The 24,118-nt window shown below is 40.5% G+C and overlaps 1 protein-coding gene across 5 annotated transcripts in view; it reads left to right on the forward strand.

Annotated features, from left to right (window-relative positions):
• The window catches only part of LOC127433501 (protein furry homolog), a 94,695-nt gene that overhangs the window by 41,795 nt on the left and 28,782 nt on the right, over nt 1-24,118 (forward strand). For all 5 annotated transcript variants that reach the window (XM_051685460.1, XM_051685462.1, XM_051685464.1 and 2 more), the window contains exons 8-32: nt 2,071-2,239; nt 2,370-2,462; nt 4,869-4,967; nt 5,544-5,645; nt 10,912-11,015; nt 11,153-11,261; nt 11,427-11,513; nt 12,147-12,318; nt 12,418-12,550; nt 12,796-12,903; nt 13,198-13,432; nt 13,582-13,767; nt 15,089-15,175; nt 15,440-15,699; nt 15,925-16,114; nt 16,218-16,342; nt 17,393-17,450; nt 17,814-17,905; nt 18,085-18,257; nt 19,743-19,903; nt 20,728-20,838; nt 22,053-22,207; nt 22,326-22,425; nt 22,687-22,858; nt 23,086-23,342. In XM_051685460.1, coding sequence (XP_051541420.1) covers nt 2,071-2,239; nt 2,370-2,462; nt 4,869-4,967; nt 5,544-5,645; nt 10,912-11,015; nt 11,153-11,261; nt 11,427-11,513; nt 12,147-12,318; nt 12,418-12,550; nt 12,796-12,903; nt 13,198-13,432; nt 13,582-13,767; nt 15,089-15,175; nt 15,440-15,699; nt 15,925-16,114; nt 16,218-16,342; nt 17,393-17,450; nt 17,814-17,905; nt 18,085-18,257; nt 19,743-19,903; nt 20,728-20,838; nt 22,053-22,207; nt 22,326-22,425; nt 22,687-22,858; nt 23,086-23,342 — 3,538 coding nt within the window. The remainder of the gene's footprint in view (nt 1-2,070; nt 2,240-2,369; nt 2,463-4,868; nt 4,968-5,543; nt 5,646-10,911; nt 11,016-11,152; nt 11,262-11,426; nt 11,514-12,146; nt 12,319-12,417; nt 12,551-12,795; nt 12,904-13,197; nt 13,433-13,581; nt 13,768-15,088; nt 15,176-15,439; nt 15,700-15,924; nt 16,115-16,217; nt 16,343-17,392; nt 17,451-17,813; nt 17,906-18,084; nt 18,258-19,742; nt 19,904-20,727; nt 20,839-22,052; nt 22,208-22,325; nt 22,426-22,686; nt 22,859-23,085; nt 23,343-24,118) is intronic.

Here is a 24,118-nt window from a genome sequence, read left to right on the forward strand (position 1 = left end):
GATAAAGATCCCTCCCTTTCCCTCTCCAGATGCCTTTCTAAATTTAGGGTTGAAGAACTCTCCCTCTGTCAGCCCAGGCAGAGCAAACTTACAAGAACACAAGAACTCCTTAACACACATGTATACAAGCAAACATCTTACCCTGGTTTAGCACTATATTAGTCTCCAGCTACAATCATGGGTGTCTTTTTTTGTGATTGCATAGGTAATTATCTCCTTTTTTGGGATTCCAAACTCATTCAGATTTCATGTGGTGTGAACTGGTTTAGGCTGAAGGTGATACCAGGATTTTACACTATTTAGAAGAGTGCTTTTAATTTACCCCCTGGCAGATGGTCACATTACAAGCAAAAACACAAAGAATATCACCCAAATTTCATGTTTTCCACTCTTTAGTTGGTGTATAAGTAAGCACCAGTCCATTAAGGCCCAGATATTCTTCATACAAAATCGAAGAACGTCATTTTATATATGTGAGGGTATGACGTCATTTAAAACAAAAACTGGCCAAAAAGGTGTTTTTGCATTCATTTCGGTGGATCGTAACCAGCTCTAGGCAAACTTTTCAAGTAGGTGTAGCTGTTGACCAGAGACCTCCAAATGGGGGTGGGGTCTCCAAAAGAGTGTGGAGTTACTCTAAAAGGGGTTGTGCCAACTCCAAAAGGGTTAAGGTTAAGGAAAAGGGTTAGGTTAGGTGCTCCCTATATCTTTAATGGCGCTTTAGAGCTCACGCCCATTTTTGGAGATATGCCTGCAGCTATACCCTTCTCAAACTTTTAGGAAAACTTCTAATCAGCAGCTAAACAACTTTTTGCTGCCATTGGTCCACGTCATCGGTAGGTGTGACCTAAAGCTGCACCTACTACTTCGTTTACATTTCTCAGTCAGTATTTATTATGAACACACCGGCATGCAAGACCATGTCATGTGATTTTTTTTGTTTTGTTTAATTAGTCTACAAGAGGAATCAAATCTACTCAAATTCTCTAAAGTGAATTTTTTATTGCATATATATTACTTTAAATCATCGAGTGGTTAAAAAGCATCTTTTACTGATCTAGAGGGAATTCTACTCATAGGCATAAAGTCATTGATAACACATTTTAATGTCACATTAGTTAAGTATCCTGGGCATCCTAATATTTAAATGTACTACTAAACGCCTCCCACAGCGGTGTGGTGGGTGTCTGAATGTTCGCAAACAGTATGCCGTTGCTCAGCTATTTAGAACTTCTTTTTACCCCTGAAGGAAGAAGAACTTCTCCAGAAGTATATCGTGGCCTTAAGCAGGCCCAAATTTAATCTCCAAACTTTTTTATTTTTTTATACTGATCTTGAAGGAAAATGTGGAAAATTCTGCAAAATGGATTTAAACATGACAATGTGTTAAATAGAGCAGAAAATACTACAATCGTATTGGCAGCTGAAAACATGATCAAATTCAGAAACTCTGTGAATGGCAAGTGTTCCAATTCTGCCAAAAGTTCTGCATGCACAGATTCCGTGTGGGTCTGGCTATAAGCTATTAGCATCTTGTTTTGTGATTGCATAGATACTGATCTCAAAGCTTATTTGGATCTCATGTGGTGTGAACTGGTGCAGAGTGATGGCGTTACCAGGATTTGACACTATTTAGTAGAGTGCTTTTAATATTCCCCCTGGCAGATGGTCATATTACCAGCAAACACAGAGATTATCACACAGACTTCATGCTCTATGAGACACTTTAGTAGGTTTAGACCAGAGTTGCCAAGTCGGCTGTTTTCCCACATAATTGCTCTATTTTTAAACTGTTGCCGTGGGTAGAATATTTTTGACTAAATTGACCACGTTTGTATAGATTACATTCATTTTGTATTTTTCTATTTAATTTATATAAAATGGATAACCTGTTCGCATACAGTACATACAATTTAGATATAAATTAAGCATGTAAACCTGGCAACCCTAGTTGTAATCCTCAAATATAAACAAACAAGCACCAGCTTACTGTTTAACCTCATTAGCCACTATAAAATAAGAGGAATTGATTTTTGGTAAAATAAATATTAACCCCCTCAACCTCCCTAGGTTTCCAGCAGTGAGGAAGAAGTTTATCTCAGAGTTGAAGGAGCTCAGGCAGAAAGAGCAGAGCCCATATGTGGTCCAGAGCACCATCAGCCTCATTATGGGGGTAAAATTCTTCCGCATTAAGATGTACCCGGTGGAAGATTTCGAAGCCTCCTTTCAATTTATGCAGGTACACAAAACAGCAATTATTCAAATGTTGTACTTTATTTTCACTACAAAACGTTCGAACTACAAAGATAAATAGAAAGCTCTCTCTGTGCGTTTAAAAAAAAAATACTTTTGTTGTTGTATATTTACAGGAGTGTGCCCAATACTTCTTGGAGGTGAAAGATAAGGATATTAAACACTCTCTGGCTGGACTCTTTGTAGAGATACTTGTACCTGTTGCAGCGGTAAGTGTACAGTTTTGTCCCTGAAAGATCTGCTACTGTGAGCACTGCCAGAATAAATACATTGTTGAAAACTTTGCAATAAAAATGACTTTGATAAGACAGCATATACTAAGCATGTACAGTGGCCAGGGTTGGGAGGGTTACTTTTTAAATGCAATCCGTTACAAATACAGATTACTTGGTAAAATGTAATCAGTAACTTAATCCAGTTACCTCTATAATAAAGTAATGTAATCAGATTACTTCTAGTTCTTTTTGATTACCTCAAGATCGCATATGTGAATAAGGTCAAGAGAAAAGCAATGTGTTCTCGATGACTTTTAATCATGCCTCCTGAATGCAAACAACCCATGTTTGAGTAATGTAGCTATTATTATATATAAGAAAAAAACATGAAAAACAGGGACAGTGCCTCCTTATTAGGAAAACAGAATATGTTCAAATGTAGAATAACTCCACATTTTTAACCAAGTCAGGCAATCTGTTACAGAAAATAGTTTATTTTCTCATCAAGCAAATACAGTTAGATCAGATGCACTGAATTATGTCTTGGTTAACATTAAACAAAATCTGACAGGATATACCTCAGATTTGAAAACACTAAGTTGAAAGTTGAATTCTGCCATGTATTGCAGTTAGCATGTAGACTAATCGGCCTGACCATTTATTAACTTCTGACTGCAATAGGTAGATCACAGGCTTCTTTATCATCATCATCATAATTATTAATGCCCCCAGTGCCTGTCCTCTGCTTGCTCATGTTCCACAGTCAGACGTCACCAGCTAACGTTTATGGGTGATAATGAAAGGGAGATGATAAAAAAATAAAATAAAAAATAAAAATATATTTGTTTTACATTTGTTTTAAGGAATAGATCAAAATAGATTTAAACCTTTTTAGAGTGTTTTGATTTACTTATTCCTACTTTCTATGAGTTTTAAAATGTCACATTTGCCAGTATTTCTCCCTCACCCATACTTTTGAACTTCTAAACCATGGGTGTCAAATTCAGTTCCTGGAGGGCTGCATCCCTGCAGAGTTTAGTCCCAGCCCTGCTCCAAAATGCCTCCTTGTAATCTTCAAGCACTCCTGAAGACCTTGATTAGCTGCTTCAGGTGTGTTTAATTAGGGTTGGAGCTAAACTCTGCTGGACTGTGGCCCTCCAGGAACCGAGTTTGACACCCCTGTTCTAAACAATACATTTATAATAAGTAGCAAAATCATTTGAATTATCCATTGCACTTTCCCCTAAGAACTTAATAACATTTTCAATTCATTTGGTATTCATGTGTACAATCTGGATTATTTTCAACAAAGAAAAATAGAAATGCTATCTCAATTGCTGTTGTCATTACAGCATGAATGCATTTCAGAGAACAATTTTAGAGTTTCAACTTAAGTTAAGATGTAAATGAGAGGTCACACTTAAGTTTTGACAGTAGGCGTCCCGTGTACCGGAATACGGACCGTTCGCCGGGAGGAGTGGTCGTTTCTCCGCTATACGTGCTCACTGCAATAAAGATGGTATTTTGTGAATATCGAACGTCCAACGTCAAGCCATCTTTATTGCATGCGTAAACGATCGACAGATGTTTAGATGGCGAAATACTTATGACTAATTTTAACTATCCTAGCTAACATGATTTTCATGTGGGTCTTACCTTTAAATGCTTATTTAAAATTATATGTCGGGTTCTTGGGAAATCACTGCATCTTCACAAATTGCACTGAACTGTAATGCTGTTTCCCTTTTCTCTATTGAAGAGACAAGAATGTCGGAATTTCCACAAACATTATAATATTTCTCCAGGGGCCATTGCGATGAAACTTTTTATGTGGTTTGACCACGTTTGCCTCGAGAGCGCAGTGTTGATCTGAGACAGGTGTTATTTACACATGCGACAGTAAGTGGCGCCAGATTCACATCAGTCACGAGAGAGAACCAGAAGAGCTCTCTCGAGCGCGCATCTGATCATATCTGTACCACTATAAAGCAAGCAGCGGTCTTTATCTTTTTTTATTTATTTATTTATTTATTTTTATTTTATTTTTTTTATAAAAAATTGTAATCCTGATAGTAATCCAATTTTTTACCAGATGTAACTGTAATCTGAATATGTTGGGGTTTTATGTAACTTTAACGGATTACAGTTACACTTTTTTTTTTAATCCTGATTACATAACGCCTTTACAAGTATTCTGTTACTCCCCAAACCTGACTGTGGCTTACAGTCCTAAATATGAGAACCCTTAAGCTACATTTAAAAATTTATGAATTTTATTGCATTAAATAAAGTGATTTCTGCAAACAAATGCTGTAAGATCTTAATTTTGAACAGGTTTTGAACTGATTCATTCCCTGTCTAAAGTGTAATTCATGTTTGCTTTATGTGGCGTCTCTCTAGAGTGTGAAGAACGAGGTGAATGTGCCCTGTTTGAGAAACTTCGTGGACATCCTCTACGACACAACTTTAGACCTGTCCTCCAGGAAGAAACATTCTCTGGCAAGTCTCGCACTCTTTTCCCACAATTTTTATGGGCTTTCTTTTGCGAGCAGTAGCTGGTGATGCATCTAATTGGCTCATAGCTGACATGTTTTTGCTTTCTGTGATGTTTCAAATACTCCATGTCTAATTGAAATGTTTTTCAAGCCTTACCATAACAACCAATCTCAAGATTTTACACGTTCCAAGCCAGTGATACACAATAGCTGTCTTGTATTTGTGCGAGTTTGTGTGCATGTTGACGCCCCTATTAAAGGGCATAGCTTCGGTTTTAAAGGGCATACCTTCAGTTTGTCACAAAGTGCCACTGGATATTTTACAATCCATCTTAAAGATAACAGCTTATGTGGAAAATTATTGTGACAGGATAGTACTTTCTAAAATACTTGCTATAGTGGTGTGATCGTAACACTGGCCCAGCGGCTTCATAAAACAGTTGCGATTAACTCTCTTTGCTTAGTCACAGCATTACATAATTCTAGTCTGTAATTTATGCACCACTACCTTCACCAAACGGAATTGCAAAATAATAAATAACGGTAGGTATTATATTGATTTGCTCTTTTTCATTCTCAGGCTCTGTATCCTTTGGTTACATGTTTGCTGTGCGTGAGTCAGAAGCAAGTCTTTCTCAACAGATGGCACGTCTTCCTCAACAACTGCCTGTCCAATCTCAAAGTGAGTCTCTGAGATCTGCAAAACATGTATTGGAGGCCACGAGACATCACATTGTGGTTCAACATATGAATGCAGATCACATGTGCAAAAGAACACAAAGGAACACATTTTTGGTGTAAGGGGGTTGTGTAAGCATCATATGATCAGAGGTTCTCATGACGGGATATTTGTGTGTCTTTAGACCAGTGGTGCTTATCAGTCAAGTGCACAGACATTTAAAGTGACAGCAATTACAAGCAAATAGTTGCTAAAAATGTATGAAATGCTGAGGGAGGCTAGCGGATCGCAGGAATGTTTTGTTTGGTTGAAGGGGGGGCTAGTAGGACAAGACAGGCCTTGAACATCAGCTTTAAAATCTCATGGTACATTTTGTACTCTAAGCTCCAGCCGTGTACCTGTGTGTGGGGTGTGAAAATGACAGAAAGTAAGAAAGAGGATAGAGTTAATAACACACATTTTTTACAGTTATAAATCTTTGATACATGCCATAAAATCAGTGGACAAGCTGTAATTAAAAGTTGGGCAAAATCTTCTAACGTTTTACAGTGGACTTTAAAAAAAAAAAAAAAAAAGGATCAAATGGGCAGATTCAATTCATTTCAAGCTTTATTGGCAAGAAAAACTTAAGTGTACATTGCCAATGCATACAGATGTAAAACAAATTGAATGCTGAGGTTCAATGTGCTGAAGTTTAAAATCTCAAAACTATTATTTTTTCTGGCTGCCGTGTAGTCTCTACAAGTATACCTGGCTGCAACTTGCTGAACAGCCAGGCCCTTATCAGTCTCTATCACGCACACGCTGGGTCTCTTTCACACAGTTTCGTTTTTGACAGTGGTTCAAATGCAAGTGAATGAGCGTTTTTGGGCGATGCGAAGAGATAGGGCAGCTTGCCCATAGCTCTCCCACATCTGGCTCACCGCTTGCGGGTGAAGTCTCCATTCTCCGAACAGGAAATCCGCTCCCGTGTTTATAATGCAGGGGACATGCATCACGTGTACTGAATCAGCGTGCTAGGATGTGCAGTCGAGTCGAGCGTTTACCTCCTGGAAATTTATATATGACAGTTTTAGCTTCAGGAAGTGGGGAAAAACATTAGTGAAATTTTAGGAAGTGAAAAACCAGATACTGCTTTAATTGCGTTAATTTCTTAATGTGTTAAACAGCCACATATTACATTTCCTAACTCTTATTTAAATATGTTTATAATAAAATGATTAAAATAAATGATGACTAACTAATTTTTATAAGTTCTTTGAGACAAAAATATAAAGTAAATATATTTATAATTAAATTGTAATTTTTTTTATGTACCATGATTAATCGTGAAAAATCACAGAAAACTGTGCGATTAATTAGTTACAAAAATGTAATCGATTCACAGCCCTAATTTTATTTTAATTTTAATTTAAAAAAAATTTTGTCTATAGGTTAAAAAAACTCAGAGCTCCATTTAATTAATTTTTTTATTTTTCTAAATATTATTTCAGATGTCAGGCTTTATAGGGTTAAATATACACATTTGCAAGAGAGTTCCCTATCTGTCACTCACTCGACGTTGTGTCGATGTAGTGACAATAGGGGTCACTCTTGGGAGCCCGAGACACCTCTGGTCTTTGATAAAAGGCCAATGAAAATTGGCGAGTGGTATTTGCATGCCACTCCCCCGGACATACGGGTATAAAAGGAGCTCGTATGCAACCACTCATTCAGATTTTCTCTTCGGAGCCGAACGGTCATGCTCATTGAGCTGAATTCTACTGTTCATTCACCTCTGCTGGATCTGACGGCGCATTTCAGCAGCTTCTCCCTCCTCTGCACTGGTGCACTGCAGAGAACGCCCCTGGGCACTTCGGCAGAAAACAAGAGAGTATATTTTCTGAAAGAGCTTTTTTCCTCTAAAAGACCATATATTTCTCTAAAAGAGCGGCACACACGGAACGTCTTTTTAAAGACGCGTCTTTTTAAAGATGCCTTTCCGATTGTGTGTTATTCCTGGTTGCGGCCGTTGTCTCTCAACTTCGGATGGTCATGATCGCTGTCTTTCGTGTCTGGGCGCGACCCACACGGAGGCAGCGTTTGTGGATGGTTCATGTTCTCATTGCGAGAACATGACCATGGCAACGTTGCGGTCGCGGCTTGCTTCTACCTACGGGTATGAGGCCAGCGCGGCTAGCACTGGGGCCGATTTTCGGACCCCAATGGGATCGCCTCCGCCGGGTATCCCCCCCGGACCTCCCATTCCCCAGCACGCTCGTCTGCCCAGTCGGGCTTCCGGATGAGTTCGCCGGCTCGTCTCACGGTGAGTCTGGCTTCTTGTTCGGAGCCCGCGAAGATGATGAGCTCTTGAGCGCAGCATTGGAGAGTGGGCTTGTCCAGTCGGATGCAGAAGCCTCAGCTGAGCTTCCCCCCTCGGGGACGATTGCTCAGTCACACGGCGGTGCCGAAATGACGGACATGTTTTTCTGGGCGGCCGCGAGCGTCGGGTTAGTGTGGAACCCTCTGCTCTCCCCTGAACCCTCACGGCTTGATGATTGGTTCCGCTCAAAGCAGCCATGCCCCGCTCCAGTGCCATTCTTCCCGGAAGTGCACGAGGAGCTGACGAAATCATGGGAGGCACCTTTTACTGCCCGGCCTCGATTCCGCAGTTCCCCCGCTCTCACTACCCTCGATGGCGGGGCGGCCAGGGGCTACACTGCGATTCCCCTGATGGATAAGGCGCTCGCGGTGCTCCTGTGCCTGCAGAGCACCGCCACCTGGTGTGGACGCCCTAAGCTCCCGTCCAAGCCCTGTAGGCTCACGTCGTCCCTGATGGCTAAAGCCTACAGCGCTGCTGGACAAGCTGCCCCTGCCCTGCATGCCATGGCTCTCCTGCAGTTCCACCAAGCCAAGGCGTTGAAAGAACTGCATGAGGGTAGTTCCGCCCCAGATTTGATGCAGGAACTGCAATCGGCAACCGACCTCACTCTCCGAGCGACGAAGGTCACGGCGCAGTCTCTCGGGCGGACGATGGCCACACTAGTGGTCCAGAAGCGCCACCTTTGGCTCAACCTGGTCGAGATGGGGGAGGCCGACAAGACACGGTTTCTTGCTGCCCCCATTTCCCAGGCTGGCCTATTCGGCGACACCGTCGAGGACTTTGCCCAGCAGTTCTCGGCGGTGAAGCAGCAGACGGAGGCGATCCGGCACATCCTGCCCCGGCACGGCTCAAGATCCCGCACCCCGTCTGCTCATCACCAAGGGCGTCCCCCTGCGGTGACCGCACCGGCTCCGCCGCAGTCCGCCCCTTCAGCCCGGCCCCAGCGTGGAGCCCACCGCAGGAAGCAGGCCCCACCCGTCTCACAGTTGGTGCCTAAGAACCCACGGAGGTCATCAAAGCGCCCCTGAGTTGGGCGACCCAGGTACGAAGGAACCCACTCACCTGGAGCTCGTAAGAAGACCACTCCATTCCCCGGTGGAGGGCCGGGCGGAAAATATTTTGTTGCCTTTTTGTTTGATTTCGCCGCATGCCCAAGTGGCTGCGGTACCCAACAGTTCAGCAAAAGAGCAGTTTCCTTCCTCCCTGGGTCACATACCCGGTGTGCACTACCGTCCACTGGTTTTTTCTTGTGGGATTGGCGCTCCAGCGGTGGTCTTTCCGCCCCTGAGCACCCAGCTGTGGCACACAGCCGCCCCCGATGTGGCAGTCTCCACGGGTTACGAGGACAGGCCTCTTTCCGCCCAGGTTCAGCGGTATTCACTTCACCTTGGTCAAGAACGAAAACACTGCTACCTTGCGCGCGGAGATCGCTAACCTCCTACGGAAGGGCGCGATAGAACCTGTCCCTCCAGCCAAGATTCAGAGCATCTCTTTTCTTGGTTTGGAGTTGGACTCAGTCTCCTTGACGGTGCGCCTTACGAACGAGCACGCCCAGTCGGTGCTGGCCTGTTTGAAGGCATTCAAACAGAAAACAGCGGTTCCACTGAAATATTTTCAGAGGCTCCTGGGGCATATGGCATCCTCGGTGGTGGCCACCCCACTCGGGTTGATGCATATGAGGCCGCTTCAGCACTGGCTCCAGACTCAAGTCCCGAGATGGGCATGGCGCCACGGGACACATTGCGTGGTCATCATGCCGGTCTGTCACTGTCTTTTCAGCCCTTGGACCGATCTCTCATTTCTACGGGCAGGTGTTCCTCTAGAACTGGTCTCCAGGCGCGTCGTGGTCATGACAGACGCCTCCAAAACGGGATGGGGCGCTGTTTGCAATGGGCCTGTGGAAGGGCCTGCGACTGCATTGGCACATCAACTGCCTCGAGCTGTTGGCAATTCTGCTCGCCCTGCGGAGGTTTCGGCCGTTGATCCAGGGCAAGCACGTGTTAGTTTGGACAGACAACACGGCAACGGTAGCATAAGTCAACCGCCAAGGCGGTCTGCGCTCTCGTTGTATGTCACAACTCGCCCCGCCGTCTCCTCCTCTGGAGTCAGCAGCACTTCAAGTTGCTGCGAGCCACTCACATCCCGGGCAACCTCAACACTACAGCGGATGCGCTGTCATGGCAGGTTACCCTCAGGGAAGAGTGGAGACTCCACCCTCAGGTGGTCCAGCTGATTTGGAGTTGATTCGGACGGGCACAGGTGGACCTGTTTGCCTCCCAAGAATCCTCCCACTGCCGTTTTTTGTAATCAGTGATATTTTGATTATTAAACTATAAATTAAAATATGTTACCAACATGGTATTCTGCAAAAACAGAATTCTGAAGGAAACTGTAGTGAGGGTATGAGAAAGGAGGTGCATTGTAACACAGTGTGCAGGACAGAGAGGCTCTCAGGCAATGAAGTTTAGCAAGATACTTGATCGCTTTAGAGCCACACACATATACACCTCCTCAGTCATCTTCATTTTGTTTAGCACTCTGTCAAGTCTTCGGCAATTATCTGTTATCGCTCAGTGTCTTAAGGGTTGCTGCGCTATTTACTCTTCATGTTCTGCTTGTAACGATCTTCGTCAGTTAGTCTGAGAGCTGCTGACTTGTTATGTAATAGTGGTTTTGACCTGTAGGAAAACGATCCTGCTTGAGACCACATATTGAACACCAAAGAAAGTACAAGAAAGAATAGCTCAGATTTTAAAACATGGATTTAAAAGAAATTCAGTGCAAATTGTGGAAGTGGTGGAAATGATGGATGATTATTAAAGAAACACACATATTTGATGGTCATAACTTGTAAGCTATAAGCTTCAAAGTAAAATAACATGTGACAGCAGAGTTCTTTTATTGCAGAATAAAGACCATAAAATGGCTCGGGTGGCACTGGAGTCTCTTTATCGACTGTTATGGGTCTACATGATACGAATCAAGTGTGAAAGCAACACCGGAACACAAAGGTATGAAAAAACGAAACATACAAGCCCTGAAACACACAGCTTAGTGAATACTGATGGTAATGATAATAAATATTATCATATCCATTAATTTGACATCTTCATGTCTTAATTTTTCTCCTTTTCCTTCTCCTCTCCAGTCGCCTTACCTCCATCATATCAACACTGTTCCCCAAGGGTTCACGGAGCGTTGTTCCTAGAGACATGCCTCTCAATATCTTTGTCAAGATTATTCAGTTTATTGCACAGGTGTAGCACTCAAACACTGACACACACACAGATGGCCATAAATGCAGTTTAACACAAACATGACTGTGCCCATGCTCACAGAGATGGTGTTAATACCTGAAGGTTGTATTATTTTATGCAAATTAATTCCCGATTATTATCTTCCTTATATTCTACTGGCTCCAGGAAAGACTAGATTTTGCAATGAAGGAAATCATCTGTGATCTGCTGAGTGTTGGGAAATCACCCAAAGCTTTCAGTCTAAACCCAGAGGTAAACACACATTTACACAAACATGTTTACATAGCAACATAATAGGAATTTTATTGTTTTTATAGAAACCTAATTATAATGTCTAACACTAACCCAAATCCTAACTCTACTGTAAGAAAACATTTAGAATGTTTAGAATGAAAAAAATATTCTGTTATTTATTAATCATCTTTTCAATAGGGGAAGTACTGGGATGTCCCTAAAGGAAGTTTTTGTATTTTTATTTTTATTTTTATTTTTTTTATTTAGCTTGGATCATGCAATGCCCCGATATATAGATTCTATCCCCTAACCCTACCCCTAAACCTAACCCTCACAAAAAACTTTCTGCATTTTTACATTTTCAAAAAAAAACATAGTTTAGTATGTTATTTTTAAGTGATTTGAGTTATGGGGACACTAGAAATGTCCTAATAAACCACATTTATAGCATAACACCCTTGTAATTACCAGTTTGTAACCTAAAAAAATTTCCTCGTAAATCACCCAAACCCATACACACAGACACACACACACATCCATATTAACACTCTGGGTTGAGATCTTACTATTAGTGAGGGTTTTATAAATATAGAGGTGTAATAGGGTTTTTGTTCACTGACTGGTATTTGTTTGGTGTGTGTGTTTGTACAGAGAATGAACATTGCTCTGAGAGCATTCCTCGTCATAGCCGATAACCTGCAGCAGAAAGATGGCGAACCACCCATGCCAAACACAGGCGCCACTTTACCCTCTGGAAACACACTCAAGAAGAAAAAGACCTACCTCAGCAAAACTCTCACTGAGGAGGAGGCGAAGCTAATAGGTACATACTCTTAGCCTGCCTTTATATGTGATTGAGTTTGTCTGTTTTTGCATGACTTTTCTCCATTGAAATCTGGCTTGTTTCCACCTTTCTCTGCAGGTATGGCACTGTATTACTCCCACGTCAGAAAAGCCATTGATAGCATCCTGAGACACCTGGATAAGGAGGTGGGCCGTTGCATGATGCTCACTAATGCCCAGATGCTGAACAAGGAGCCAGAGGACATGATCACGTAAGCAGTTGTTTTTTGGCCTGTCTCTGCCTATTATTTATCTCAGTGTAATGTGAGTGGGTGAAGGGAATGCTCACTGCCAGACAACTCATGAGTCATCTTTAGCATGCACACCCTGTTTAGACAGACTGACATTCTCTTTTTTCCCCCTCTGTCTCATTCTTCTTCCTGTTTCCTCATGTTTCTCTATCATGATATTTACTTTTGTATAACTCAAGCCTATCTTTCTCTCTCTCTTGGGTCAGGGGTGAGAGAAAACCGAAGATCGACCTGTTTCGGACATGTGTTGCAGCCATCCCCCGTATCCTGCCAGATGGCTTGTCCAAAATTGAGCTCATCGATCTCTTGGCCAGGTAAGAGTCACCAGCCCAAACTTCACTTCCTTTGACCACAGCACTATTTCAGTGCATTTAGCACCGGGTTAAACTGGATTGCAGATGCTTATTCAATAAGACTCACAAAAGTGAAAAGTGGTTTAAAGTTTATTGTATTTGCCCTTTACTAAGTATGAAAATGTAAATCAGCCCACACAATAATGTTCCTTTCTTAGAAATGTGCAAGTCTTTCCTGTTTTGTCTGTATACATTCTTGTGAATGAAAGAAGAAGTTGTAATTGTCATTGATTTTTTTCTTTTTGTTTTCTGAAGGCTGACAGTCCACATGGATGATGAGCTGAGACTCATTGCCCAGAATTCTCTACAGAGTCTGCTGTTGGACTTCTCTGATTGGCGGGAGGATGTTCTGTTTGGGTACACAAACTTCCTGCTGCGTGAGGTGCAGGAGACACAGCAGGGCCTGCAAGATTCCTCGGTTAAACTGCTGCTGCATTTCCTTTCACAGTGGAGGCTGGCGATACAGGCGCCCGGAAAACGCTCTGCAGAGGTATTTAATCTGCTTTATAAGAGAATTAATAAAGGGCGCTTTACAAAGTTTATATTCACTGGCCATTCATACTTCGCCAACTTAAACATTCCTTTGGAGCCGCATGCTGCATCTGATTTTATGTATGTGTACATATTTGTTCACCTCAGATGGGAGGTCAAAGCAGTGGGAGCTCCAGGCTGCCGGCTGAGCGTAGTCCTCACTCCACGGTTCTGCATGCTGTGGAGGGTCTGGCCCTGCTGCTGCTCTGCTCCTGCCAGACCAGCACCCGCAAACTGGCCGTGTCTGTACTCAGAGAGATACGCTTGCTGTTCACAACCATCGGACAAGCCGAGGTAAGACAGACTGCTTGGACTGTTGCAGATTGGGCCATTGAAACAAAACAAAACACAATTGAGTAAAACAAAACAAAACAAGACAGAATAGAATAGAAAGGAAGGGAATAGTGCAGAACAAGACAGAATAGAATTGAACAAGACAGAGCTGAATAGAGTGGAATAGAACAGAACAAGACATAATAGAATAGAGCAGAACAGATAAAAAAAGAATAAAATAGATTAGTTGTACAATAATAGATTAGACCAGAAAAGAACAAGTCTGAATATAATGTAATAGAATAGAACATAGAAGAACAGAACAAAATATAAATAGAATAAAATAGAATTATGTCATGTGAGCAACTGGATTCATCATTAACATACATGCACGTGTAGTTGATTTGAATAGAATAGAATAGAATAATGTCATGTGAACTGGATTCATCATTAACATACATGCAATGGAACAGAACAGAATATAGAAGAACAGAACAAAATAGAAATAGAACAGAATTATGTCAAGTGAGCAACTGGATTCATCATTAAAATACATGCACGTGTAGTTGATTTGAATAGAATAGAATAATGTCGTGAACAACTGGATTCATCATTAACATACATGCAATGGAACAGAACAGAATATAGAAGAACAGAACAAAATAGAAATAGAATAGAATTTTGTCATGTGAGCAACTGGATTCATCATTAACATGCATGCACATGTAGTTGATTGGAATAGAATAGAATAGAATAGAATAGAATAATGTCATGTGAACAACTGGATTTATCATTAACATTTATGCAATGGAATAGAACAGAACATAGAAGAACAGAACAAAATAGAAATATAGTACAACAGAATAGGATAGAATTATGTCATGTGAGCAGCTGGATTCATCATTAACATGCATGCACATGTAATCGATTGAAAGAATAGAATAGAGCAGAGCAAGACAGAATACATTAGAACACAATAGTAGTAAAGTAATAGAATAGAAAAGAGCAAAAAAAGACAGAACAGAATAGGGCAGAGCATAACAAGACAGAACAAAATAGAATAGAATAATAAAGACAAGACAGATCCAAATAGAGCAGAACAGACAAAAAAAGAGAATAGAATAGAACAAGACAGAATAAAATAGAGTAGTAGTAAAATAATAGAACATAACAAGTCAGAATACAATAGAATAGAATGTGAACAACTAGATTAATCATAAATATACATGCACATGCAGTCGAATGGTATCAGATGCAATACTAATTAATACTAGATTTTTTAGTGTAACAGAAACATATCCAACACACAAGCCTTATGACTGTTGTGTGATTCTACTGTCAGGATGATGATAAGCCCATGATTGAGGTTATGGACCAGTTGGCCCCCAGTGTGCTGGACAGTTTCGTTCATGTGGCTGTTTCAGACTCCGTAAGCATTCCCCTTTAAAGCTGTGGATGTGTTTCTCTGTGTATATCCAGATGTTAATGTGTGTAAATGTGTATGTGCGTCTCAGTGGTGTTGACATCACTTGCATTAAATTGATTTGTGCTTTTAGCCACAAGGCTTTTATAGAATTTAATCACAAATGCATAGCTGTAAATATTCTTAACACTCATGCATTATTTTGAACCCTTTCCAAAATATGCTCTGTTCTGTAAGTGCAACTATTAAAACCAGTTTTTGTTTTTAAAGGCTACCCTACCCATGAGTCATCATGTGGACCTGCAGTGGCTGGTGGAGTGGAATGCCCGCCTGGTTAACAGCCACTATGATGTAAAGAGCCCCTCTCATGTGTGGATCTTTGCCCACTCATTGAAGGACCCCTGGGTGCTCTGCCTGTATAGCTTCCTTAGGCCTGAGCACCTCCCCAAACACTGCTCCACGGCGCTCAGCTATGCCTGGCCCTACACTTTCACACGCCTACAGCTTCTCATGCCCCTCATTGACCCAAAGTGAGTCTTCCTACTGTTTCATCTTTATGCTTATAAAATCTCTTGACAAGCACAGGTTTCATATCAAATGGTTTATTCCATTTTTTTAAATAGCCAATACAGCCAATGCAACTAAAAGCCACAAAATGGCCATTTTTATTTAATTGGATTTTGAAGTACTTTTGGGTGAAAACTGCATACATTCTCAGAGGGAAAAGCTTACATTTCTGTGATACGCCCCTGCAGCAGTCCAGTTTATGCCAAAAAGACCAGTACGCCAGGTCCGGCTGATGGCTATGTGACGCTATGGAGAAATTACCTGATACTGTGCCTGGGTGTTGCCAAACCCAGCATCATGAGTCCGGGTCACCTGAGAGCCTCCACACCTGAGATCATGGCTACCACACCTGATGGTAGCGTCACTTATGACAACAAGGTATGTCCTCCACAGTAGGGGATTTCTAGGTATAGTCATTGAAATTAGAATTCAGAAAAGTGTTTGTGTCACTGAAAGTGTATGTGTGTTTGTTTTTGATCAGGTGATAGGTACACCCTCAGTGGCTTGGCTCTTGAAGCAGCTGGTTCCTCTCATGAGATCTGAGAGTTTAGAGATCACTGAGTCTCTGGTCCTCGGCTTTGGGCGAACAAATTCCCTTGTGTTCAGGTAATACCTCTTTCTCGTTCTTATCCTATTTAGCATAATTTCCCCAAAACGTCTCTAGCTTTTCATAACCGTAGGTATTGATATATTTATATATTTTCTAAACCTGGGCAAATTCATAGCAGTTCTAAAGCAGTCATATCAAAGCTGCTCACTGTTTGTGAAAAATTTGAAATGTTTTAGAACAGTTAATGAAAAGAACAGCAGGTAAGGCATGTGCTAAATGAGATAATAGAAATGCTATTCCGACGTGTGCCGTTACTTCCAAATGGACATGTTTCTACAGGTTCTATATGACTCTACAAGTGTCTCATCTTAGCCCAGGTTGTTTAATGCAACTTCAAGGATTTTCAACCCAAGACATATTAATAAAGAACAATCCAGAATTAGATCATGAATCAAAACCTATCAAACTCTTGACACTTTATCTAAGCTTATGTTTTATGCTTTATGTTACAATTATGTCTTTTTGTGGTTTGACAGCTTGAATGAAACTTATTCAATGCTATACACAAATCAATTTCATAATAAACATTGTCATTTCTAGTCGATCAGTTTGCACAGTTACTCCTGTTTCATACACTTACCAGCAAACTCATCAACATCACTTTGTTCATTTTTGAAGAAGTACAAAAACCTTTGTAACTTTTGTGTGTGTATAGTGATCCACCACAACTTAGTTTGGACTGCAGATGTGCCTCTCCTACCGGCGACCAGCTTCAGTAAATTTTATATCTCTCCCTTGTGGTTTCCCAAAGCTGTTACACCATTGGAAAGCACACAAATTAGGCTTCCTATTTAAATGTCAGCTAATGTTAATATGTCGACGCCTCGAAAATATATTGCTAAAATAACGTGTCGATCAATAATTTATACATCTATATTTGATAACATCCCTAAAAACAATGAATGTCTATAAACTACAAAGACACCAGTATTGTAATGGTTTATAATCTGCTGCTCTTGTTACTGATAAAATATTTGCATTGCTTCAACACTGTCAGAGGGTTTCTAATGACGATTATGTACGGTATATGTTATGTTTTTGAATAGGGAGCTGGTGGAAGAGCTTCATCCTTTAATGAAAGAAGCACTGGAGAGAAGGCCTGAGGTGAGAACCCTGTCCCATTGCTCCAGCTGTTTTTTTTAAATGTCATAGATTAACAGAATGTGCATTGTTGGATCCATGTTGTGCATTGGAGTTGTGCTCATGTGGGTGATGCATGTTCGAAACTGGCCTGCAATGTGTTTCACCCATTCCCCCTCTCCATAATGTCTTTTCCCCTCTTCAATGTGTCTTTCTCATAAAGAGGCAAAAATTAAAATACAAAAATAAATAATACATATTTTGCCATTGGGTATGGTGAGTTTGTAATATTTATGGAGAAAAGGTTAAGCTGACCAGTAGACACAATATATTTACTCTTTTCATTTAAGGAAATCTCTCTTTCTCTCTCTCTCTCTCTCTCTCTAGAATAAGAAGCGTAGAGAGCGGAGAGATCTGCTCCGATTGCAGCTGCTGCGTATCTTTGAGCTACTGGCTGACTCAGGGGTAATCAGTGACAGGTGAACTTGTCCGCTGATCTCAGACTAGTTTTGTGTCCTTAAGTAGTTAAATCTTGTGTATAACTTTTTTAACTGATCTTTTACAATTAACTGAGTCCCTGACCTTTGTCGTAATAAAAAGGAAAGGGAAAAAAAAATCCCTTCTCCACCTACTTTAATCTGTATTTTCCACTTTGTAGTACTAATGGGGCTTTGGAAAGAGATTCTCTGGCTCTAGGAGCCCTCTTCCTGGAGTATGTGGATCTGACTCGAATGCTCTTAGAAGCCGAGAATGACAAAGAGCTGGACATTTTGAAAGACATGAGAGCTCATTTCAGTGGAATGGTGGCCAACCTCATCCAGTGTGTTCCAAGTAAGACTGCCAAACACTGTGCATTAAGAACATGGAACTTTCCTAATTTTTTTCATGAATAGTTCATTCAAAAATGAAAATGATGTCATCATATACTCACCCTCATGTTGTTCCAATCTCGTATGACTTTTTCTCCACCTTGAAAAGGACATGTTATGCACAATAACAGCCTCAGTCACCATTCTCTTGCATTGCATAATTTTTCCATAAATGAAAGTGAATGGTGACTGCTAAATATTTCCTTTTGTGAAGACAGAATGTTCCTTTTTGGGTGAACTATCCCTGAAAGGAATAGTTCATCCCAAAATGATAATTCTCTCATCATTTACTCCCTCTTTTGCCATCTCAAACTTATATGAATTTCTTTCCACTGTGGAACACAAACAAAGGCTTCACGCTATTCCCTGTGGCATCCACACACAACTCACCACGTGCCCCACTGAGAGCGAGAACCACATTATAGCGACCATGAGGAGGTTACCCCATGTGACTCTACCCTCCCTAGCAACTGGGCCAATTTGGTTGCTTAGGAGACATGGCTGGAGTCACTCAGCACGCCCTGGATTCGAACTCGCGACTCCAGGGTTGGAAGTCAGCATCTTTACTTGCTGAGCTACCCAGCCCCCCCTCCATAATTGTATGGATATAAACACATCATACATCTATGAAAATATCTTCATCTGTGTTCCATAGAAGTCATACAAGTTAGAGACAGCATGAGGGTGAGGTAATGATGAGAGAATTTTCATTTTTGGGTGAACTATTTCTTTAGCCAAACTTTTGAATTTCATTAGCATCTCAGTACTAACTTTTCCAGTATACTTTGAATACTTAAAATTCTCTAGTAAGGGAAGAACTTAATGAAAGAAAATGAGGTATTGTAGTTGATATAATAAAGACATTGTTACACAGGTAATCCAAACATGCCACCTTTTCAAAGTCTCAATGGGGTTTAACAGTGGGTGAGTCACTTATTAAGGGCCCGGAGCAGAGCTATGAATAGAACTGTCTTAGCTCTGATTAATACGCCACCTGACCAAGGGCCCTCTAACCAGCAAAGCACAACATCCCTTCTCACACACGTCCCAACAGCAAGCAGCCTGTGCAAGCTAACCTCTCTCAGATCGAAAGCTGGTTGTGAAGCAGGGATGTTCATTGGCACGGACGTCTTTAAAAATATGGGGAAAATATGAATCAAAGAACTTGACTAGCATCTTATATGAAAAAATGACAGCTTGTATCCATAAAAAGGGAAATTTATTTTACCAGTCAGTTATAAAATCATGCTTACATAATGGAAAAATGTACCTTGCTGAAAGATGGATGGATGGATGGATGGATAGATAGAAATATTACACAGATATAGAAAATTGTAGATGGATGGATGGATGGATGGATGGATACATACGTACGAATAAAAACAAACAAATCTCTGTATGTAATGGTGTTTGTTCTCCAAAGTCTCATTCATGTGTTTGTCTTTAGTCCACAACAGGCGGCTACTCTTTTCCCAGCAGAGCCTGAGGCATCACCTCTTCATTCTGTTTAGCCAGTGGGCTGGACCTTTCAGTGTCATGTTTACACCCCTGGACCGCTATAGTGATCGCAACCACCAGATCACACGCTACCAGTACTGTGCTCTGAAGGTAAACCTCACAGTCTCGGTACAATAAGGGATAGTTTCATGGGCACTTTCTGCAGAAACCTAGTATATGAGGTCACATACAGTACCATTAAGGAATGAAGGAAGGAACACAGAGTAAGTCACATCCTTGAATGAATGGTCCTTTATTCCCTCATACTTGGCATAAACATACAGTATGTCTCTTAATTTAAGAGGAAGTTTTGTTAAAAAAAAAACATAAGAATTTGTGAGAAATCGTCATCAAAGTTCAGTTAAGTGCAGCCAGTTGTCTCATGTCAGTGGAAGGAAGAAATGACACAGTCATGTTAGTGGTGCTAAATCAAGTGGAAACCTCTGAAATCCAATCTGGAAAGTACAGGAATGCTCAATTAACAACTGGCGAGTGTCTTGCGGAAAATTCCCCAAGCTCACTGCACTCTCTTGTCTAAACAGGCATGGAATTGGCAGGTGCCAGATACTCTAGCTTTTTCAGTACAAGTATTTCTTCCATGCACTTTGGCTCAGTATAAATGATTATTTTAAAAGGTTATACCTGTTGGACCCGTGGTCTAGCGGTTTGTTGTTTGGCAATTCCCATTCTCTCCATTGTTTCCTGTCCTGTACTTTTCTATTAATAAAAACTGGATAAACTAAAATAAGGCTATGCCTATATTAAGAAATCATGCAGTAGGACAAATCTTGTCTTATCTTTATTGCTTGTATTACTTTTAAAGCCAGTTCCAAAATAGGAAGCTGCTTTTGTGTGTTAAACAGTATATGAGATTTATTTTGAGAAAAATTACACACTTGTGTAAGATTTGTACATGTGTGTATGGTTTCTTCCAGGCTATGTCAGCAGTATTATGTTGTGGCCCTGTGTTCGACAACGTGGGCCTTTCTACAGATGGATACCTCTACAAGTGGCTGGACAATATCTTGGCCTGCCATGATCTCCGGGTAAGCAAGGTGTCACTGTATTTATTGCTGGAATGGTTCCTGTCTCAACTGTAGTCCTTTACTGAACCGTGGTGATGTTCAATAGTCTTCCTGTTTAAATTTTATAGCTGCTTTTTCATCAGGTTTAGTACCTATCATTAAAACTAACCTGGAAGCCTGTCTGTTAGGTTTAGCCTATGAACGTATTTTCTTTCATATGCCTTTCTGCTGTATTGACTTTATTGGTTCTGGATTGTCAACTAATTTAATTATAAGTTATCTTGATTTATATCTTGTTAAGTTATTAGTGTTTTTAGTGCTGTCATTCGATTAATAATTTTAAATCGCTATTAATCGCATAATTTTTCATAGTTAATAGTGATTAGTCGTAGATTTTGAAAATGCTGAAATTTTACTCTATACTTGCTTATTTTCCTGTCAAAACACACTTATTTCCTTCTTAGGAAAGAAAACAAAACAATATGTAACAATAATGCTTTATTAACATTTTCCAACAAAATATTCCACAGTATAAAAAAAATGCACTAAAATAGTAGTAACATTAAACGTTTTGCAATGTCTGTGCAAAGCATCTGATTTGAAATTACTGTACATTTAAAAAAAATAAAAATTAAATTCACATGTTAAAACATATAATATGTAATTGTAGTGCTTTCAATATAGCAAAGGGTGAATATAATATACAAATCACTCATTTTTGTTTTTATTAGCATTTTTTATACTGTCCCAACTTTTTCAGAATTGGGGTTGTATCATAAGTCCCATCTGGGTTTGTTTTGTACAACAAACAGCATTAAGAGGTCCTTTCCCCACCATTTAATCACTAACACGGCTGTTGTTTGTGTGTTTTGTGGTGTGTGCGTGAGTGTAATGACGCTAGGCAGACACATCGCAAAGGTTCTACCCTTTTCTGACCAGTGTGTATGCTGGTTTATGCTTAATTAACAGTAAATGCTTTAATCGGGAATAAGAAAAATGTGTAAACTTTAAACTTTTTTAATTAATTGCATGCGTTAACGTGTTAATTTTGACAGCTCTGCTTATTTTATTATTTTAAATGTGTAATTAAAGTTGAATATCAAGTTTGGGATACCTTTAATTGTCCCAAAATTATGTGAAAGGACAATTAAAATACTTGATTTATTTTTATAATTATTTACACCAATGCACTGTGTGCTGTATTTGAGTTTACACTTCTGTCCACTGGACTACAGGTGCATCGTCTGGGCTGTGAGGTTGTCATTTTGCTCTTGGAACTGAACCCAGATCAGGTCAATCTCTTTAACTGGGCTGTGGATCGCTGCTTCACTGGATCATACCAGCTCACTTCAGGATGCTTCAAGGCTATCGCCACTGTGTGTGGTAGCAGGTATGAGAAAACCTTCATCATGATCATCACTATAATCCCTGTTGTTAATCAGCATATCATAGAATGAAAAGTCAGGTTTAAAATCTCAATATTACCTCTGGTTCTTTCTTTATTTCAGGAATTATCCATGTGACATTGTGACCCTTTTAAACTTAGTGCTGTTTAAGTCGTCTGACACCAGCAGAGAGATTTACGAGATATCCATGCAACTCATGCAGGTACCTGACCTTAAAAATACATAATGTGAGGCTTGTTTTTTTGTCCAGAAACAGATTAAAATTGATCTCGGGCTAAATATTTCATCATAAAGGTCAACTCTTAATTCAGAATATTTAAATCAAGGCTTAGTGTTTATTTTTTTATAGTTAAAATAAATTGTTTTATATGGAAGACGTAAATCGCTTATTGCAGCTTACAATTATGACACTGAGACACAGAAAACCTATTTTATTTTTTATTTTTTTATATTTTTCACTCAGGTTTTGGAGACCAAGTTGTCTGTTTACTCAAAGAGGATTGTGGGGCAGAAATCAGGAAACATCCTGTATGGCACACATGGTCCTTTACCACCATTATACAGTGTCTCTCTCTCACAGCTCTCAAACCAGCTGGCCTGCATGTATCCTGAACTCACCTTGCCTCTCTTCTCAGGTAGGGTGTGTCTGTTTGTGTTATACACTTATTCATGCCTTACAAAGGATGCCTCTTAACCAGATGTTTTGACCTGCCACCAAACTGTTACCCTACCAACAGCAAACAAACACCTACAAGTAAAAGAATGAGGCTGTTCTATTACTGTGCTGCTATACAACTTATTCAACTATTTATCCATTTTTTATCCAATACACACATGCACATTCATGTACACATGCATACAGAGGTCAGCCAGAGGTTCTCCACCACTCATCCTAATGGAAGACAGATCATGTTGACCTACCTGCTGCCATGGCTGAACAACATAGAGCTGATGGACACAGGGCTGCTCCCTCCGACCTCCAGCCCATGCACCCCAGAGGAAGAGGCCAGAGAGCATGCCGACAGCCTGGGAATCACCCACAGGCTCAAGGGCAATGGCTGGGGCTCTCTACAGGCCACCTCACTGGTCCTAAACAACCTAATGTTCATGACTGCAAAGGTAAGAAGCGTTTCACTATCGAGAGCTTTGCCGTAAATTTGTTATCTTTGCATTAATGACTAATGATAATTTATTTAAGATCATGTATGATGTTCTGAGATGTTTCAAGGTTAGTAATATGTGAGAGATCACTTCCTGTAAAATAAACTTGGATGAGTACTGCATTTAAATTAGGGATGTGCTATTGTGGTTGACTAACTGACTAGTCGTCCAACAACTGACTAGTCGATTAGTGGGGTCGACTACAAACATTAATATTTTAGTGGTGGTGGTTTTAATGGGGGATGCAATTCTCAAATTAATTGAGGGACGCAACTTCTTAGAGAGCGTTTTTGCATGATGATAACTTACTGTGCATAAAAGTGAATATTAGTCAGCACAGTAAAACCTTCTGCAAGAAGTTTCGTCTCTTTAATGCTTTAAGTTTGGTACATTTATGCACCGCTGCTATTACAGCCATCAAAGCACTGCATCAACAACACATTACAAGACAATCACTGTCAGATGTTAAATCCTCTGCTGTGAGTAATGTTCCCGTAATTGTGACAAACTTTGGAGAGATTAAAGTCTCGCTGATTCTGTCTGACACTGCTTAAATAAATAGTTGCAGTTAAAAAGGTTAAACTGCTTGATGTTGTGAACTACATGTCTACATGCAATATTATCTTGCAGTTTTGCACTTTTGAATGGTCAGCGAGGATCGCCCTGACACTCTCTGTTTACATTGAGGCGCATCATTCTGCGTTCAGCATGCACATAAGTGGTTTTGTGCCATT

Source organism: Myxocyprinus asiaticus, chromosome 43 (assembly GCF_019703515.2).
Source record: "Myxocyprinus asiaticus isolate MX2 ecotype Aquarium Trade chromosome 43, UBuf_Myxa_2, whole genome shotgun sequence".
Classification (NCBI taxonomy): Eukaryota; Metazoa; Chordata; class Actinopteri; order Cypriniformes; family Catostomidae; genus Myxocyprinus; species Myxocyprinus asiaticus.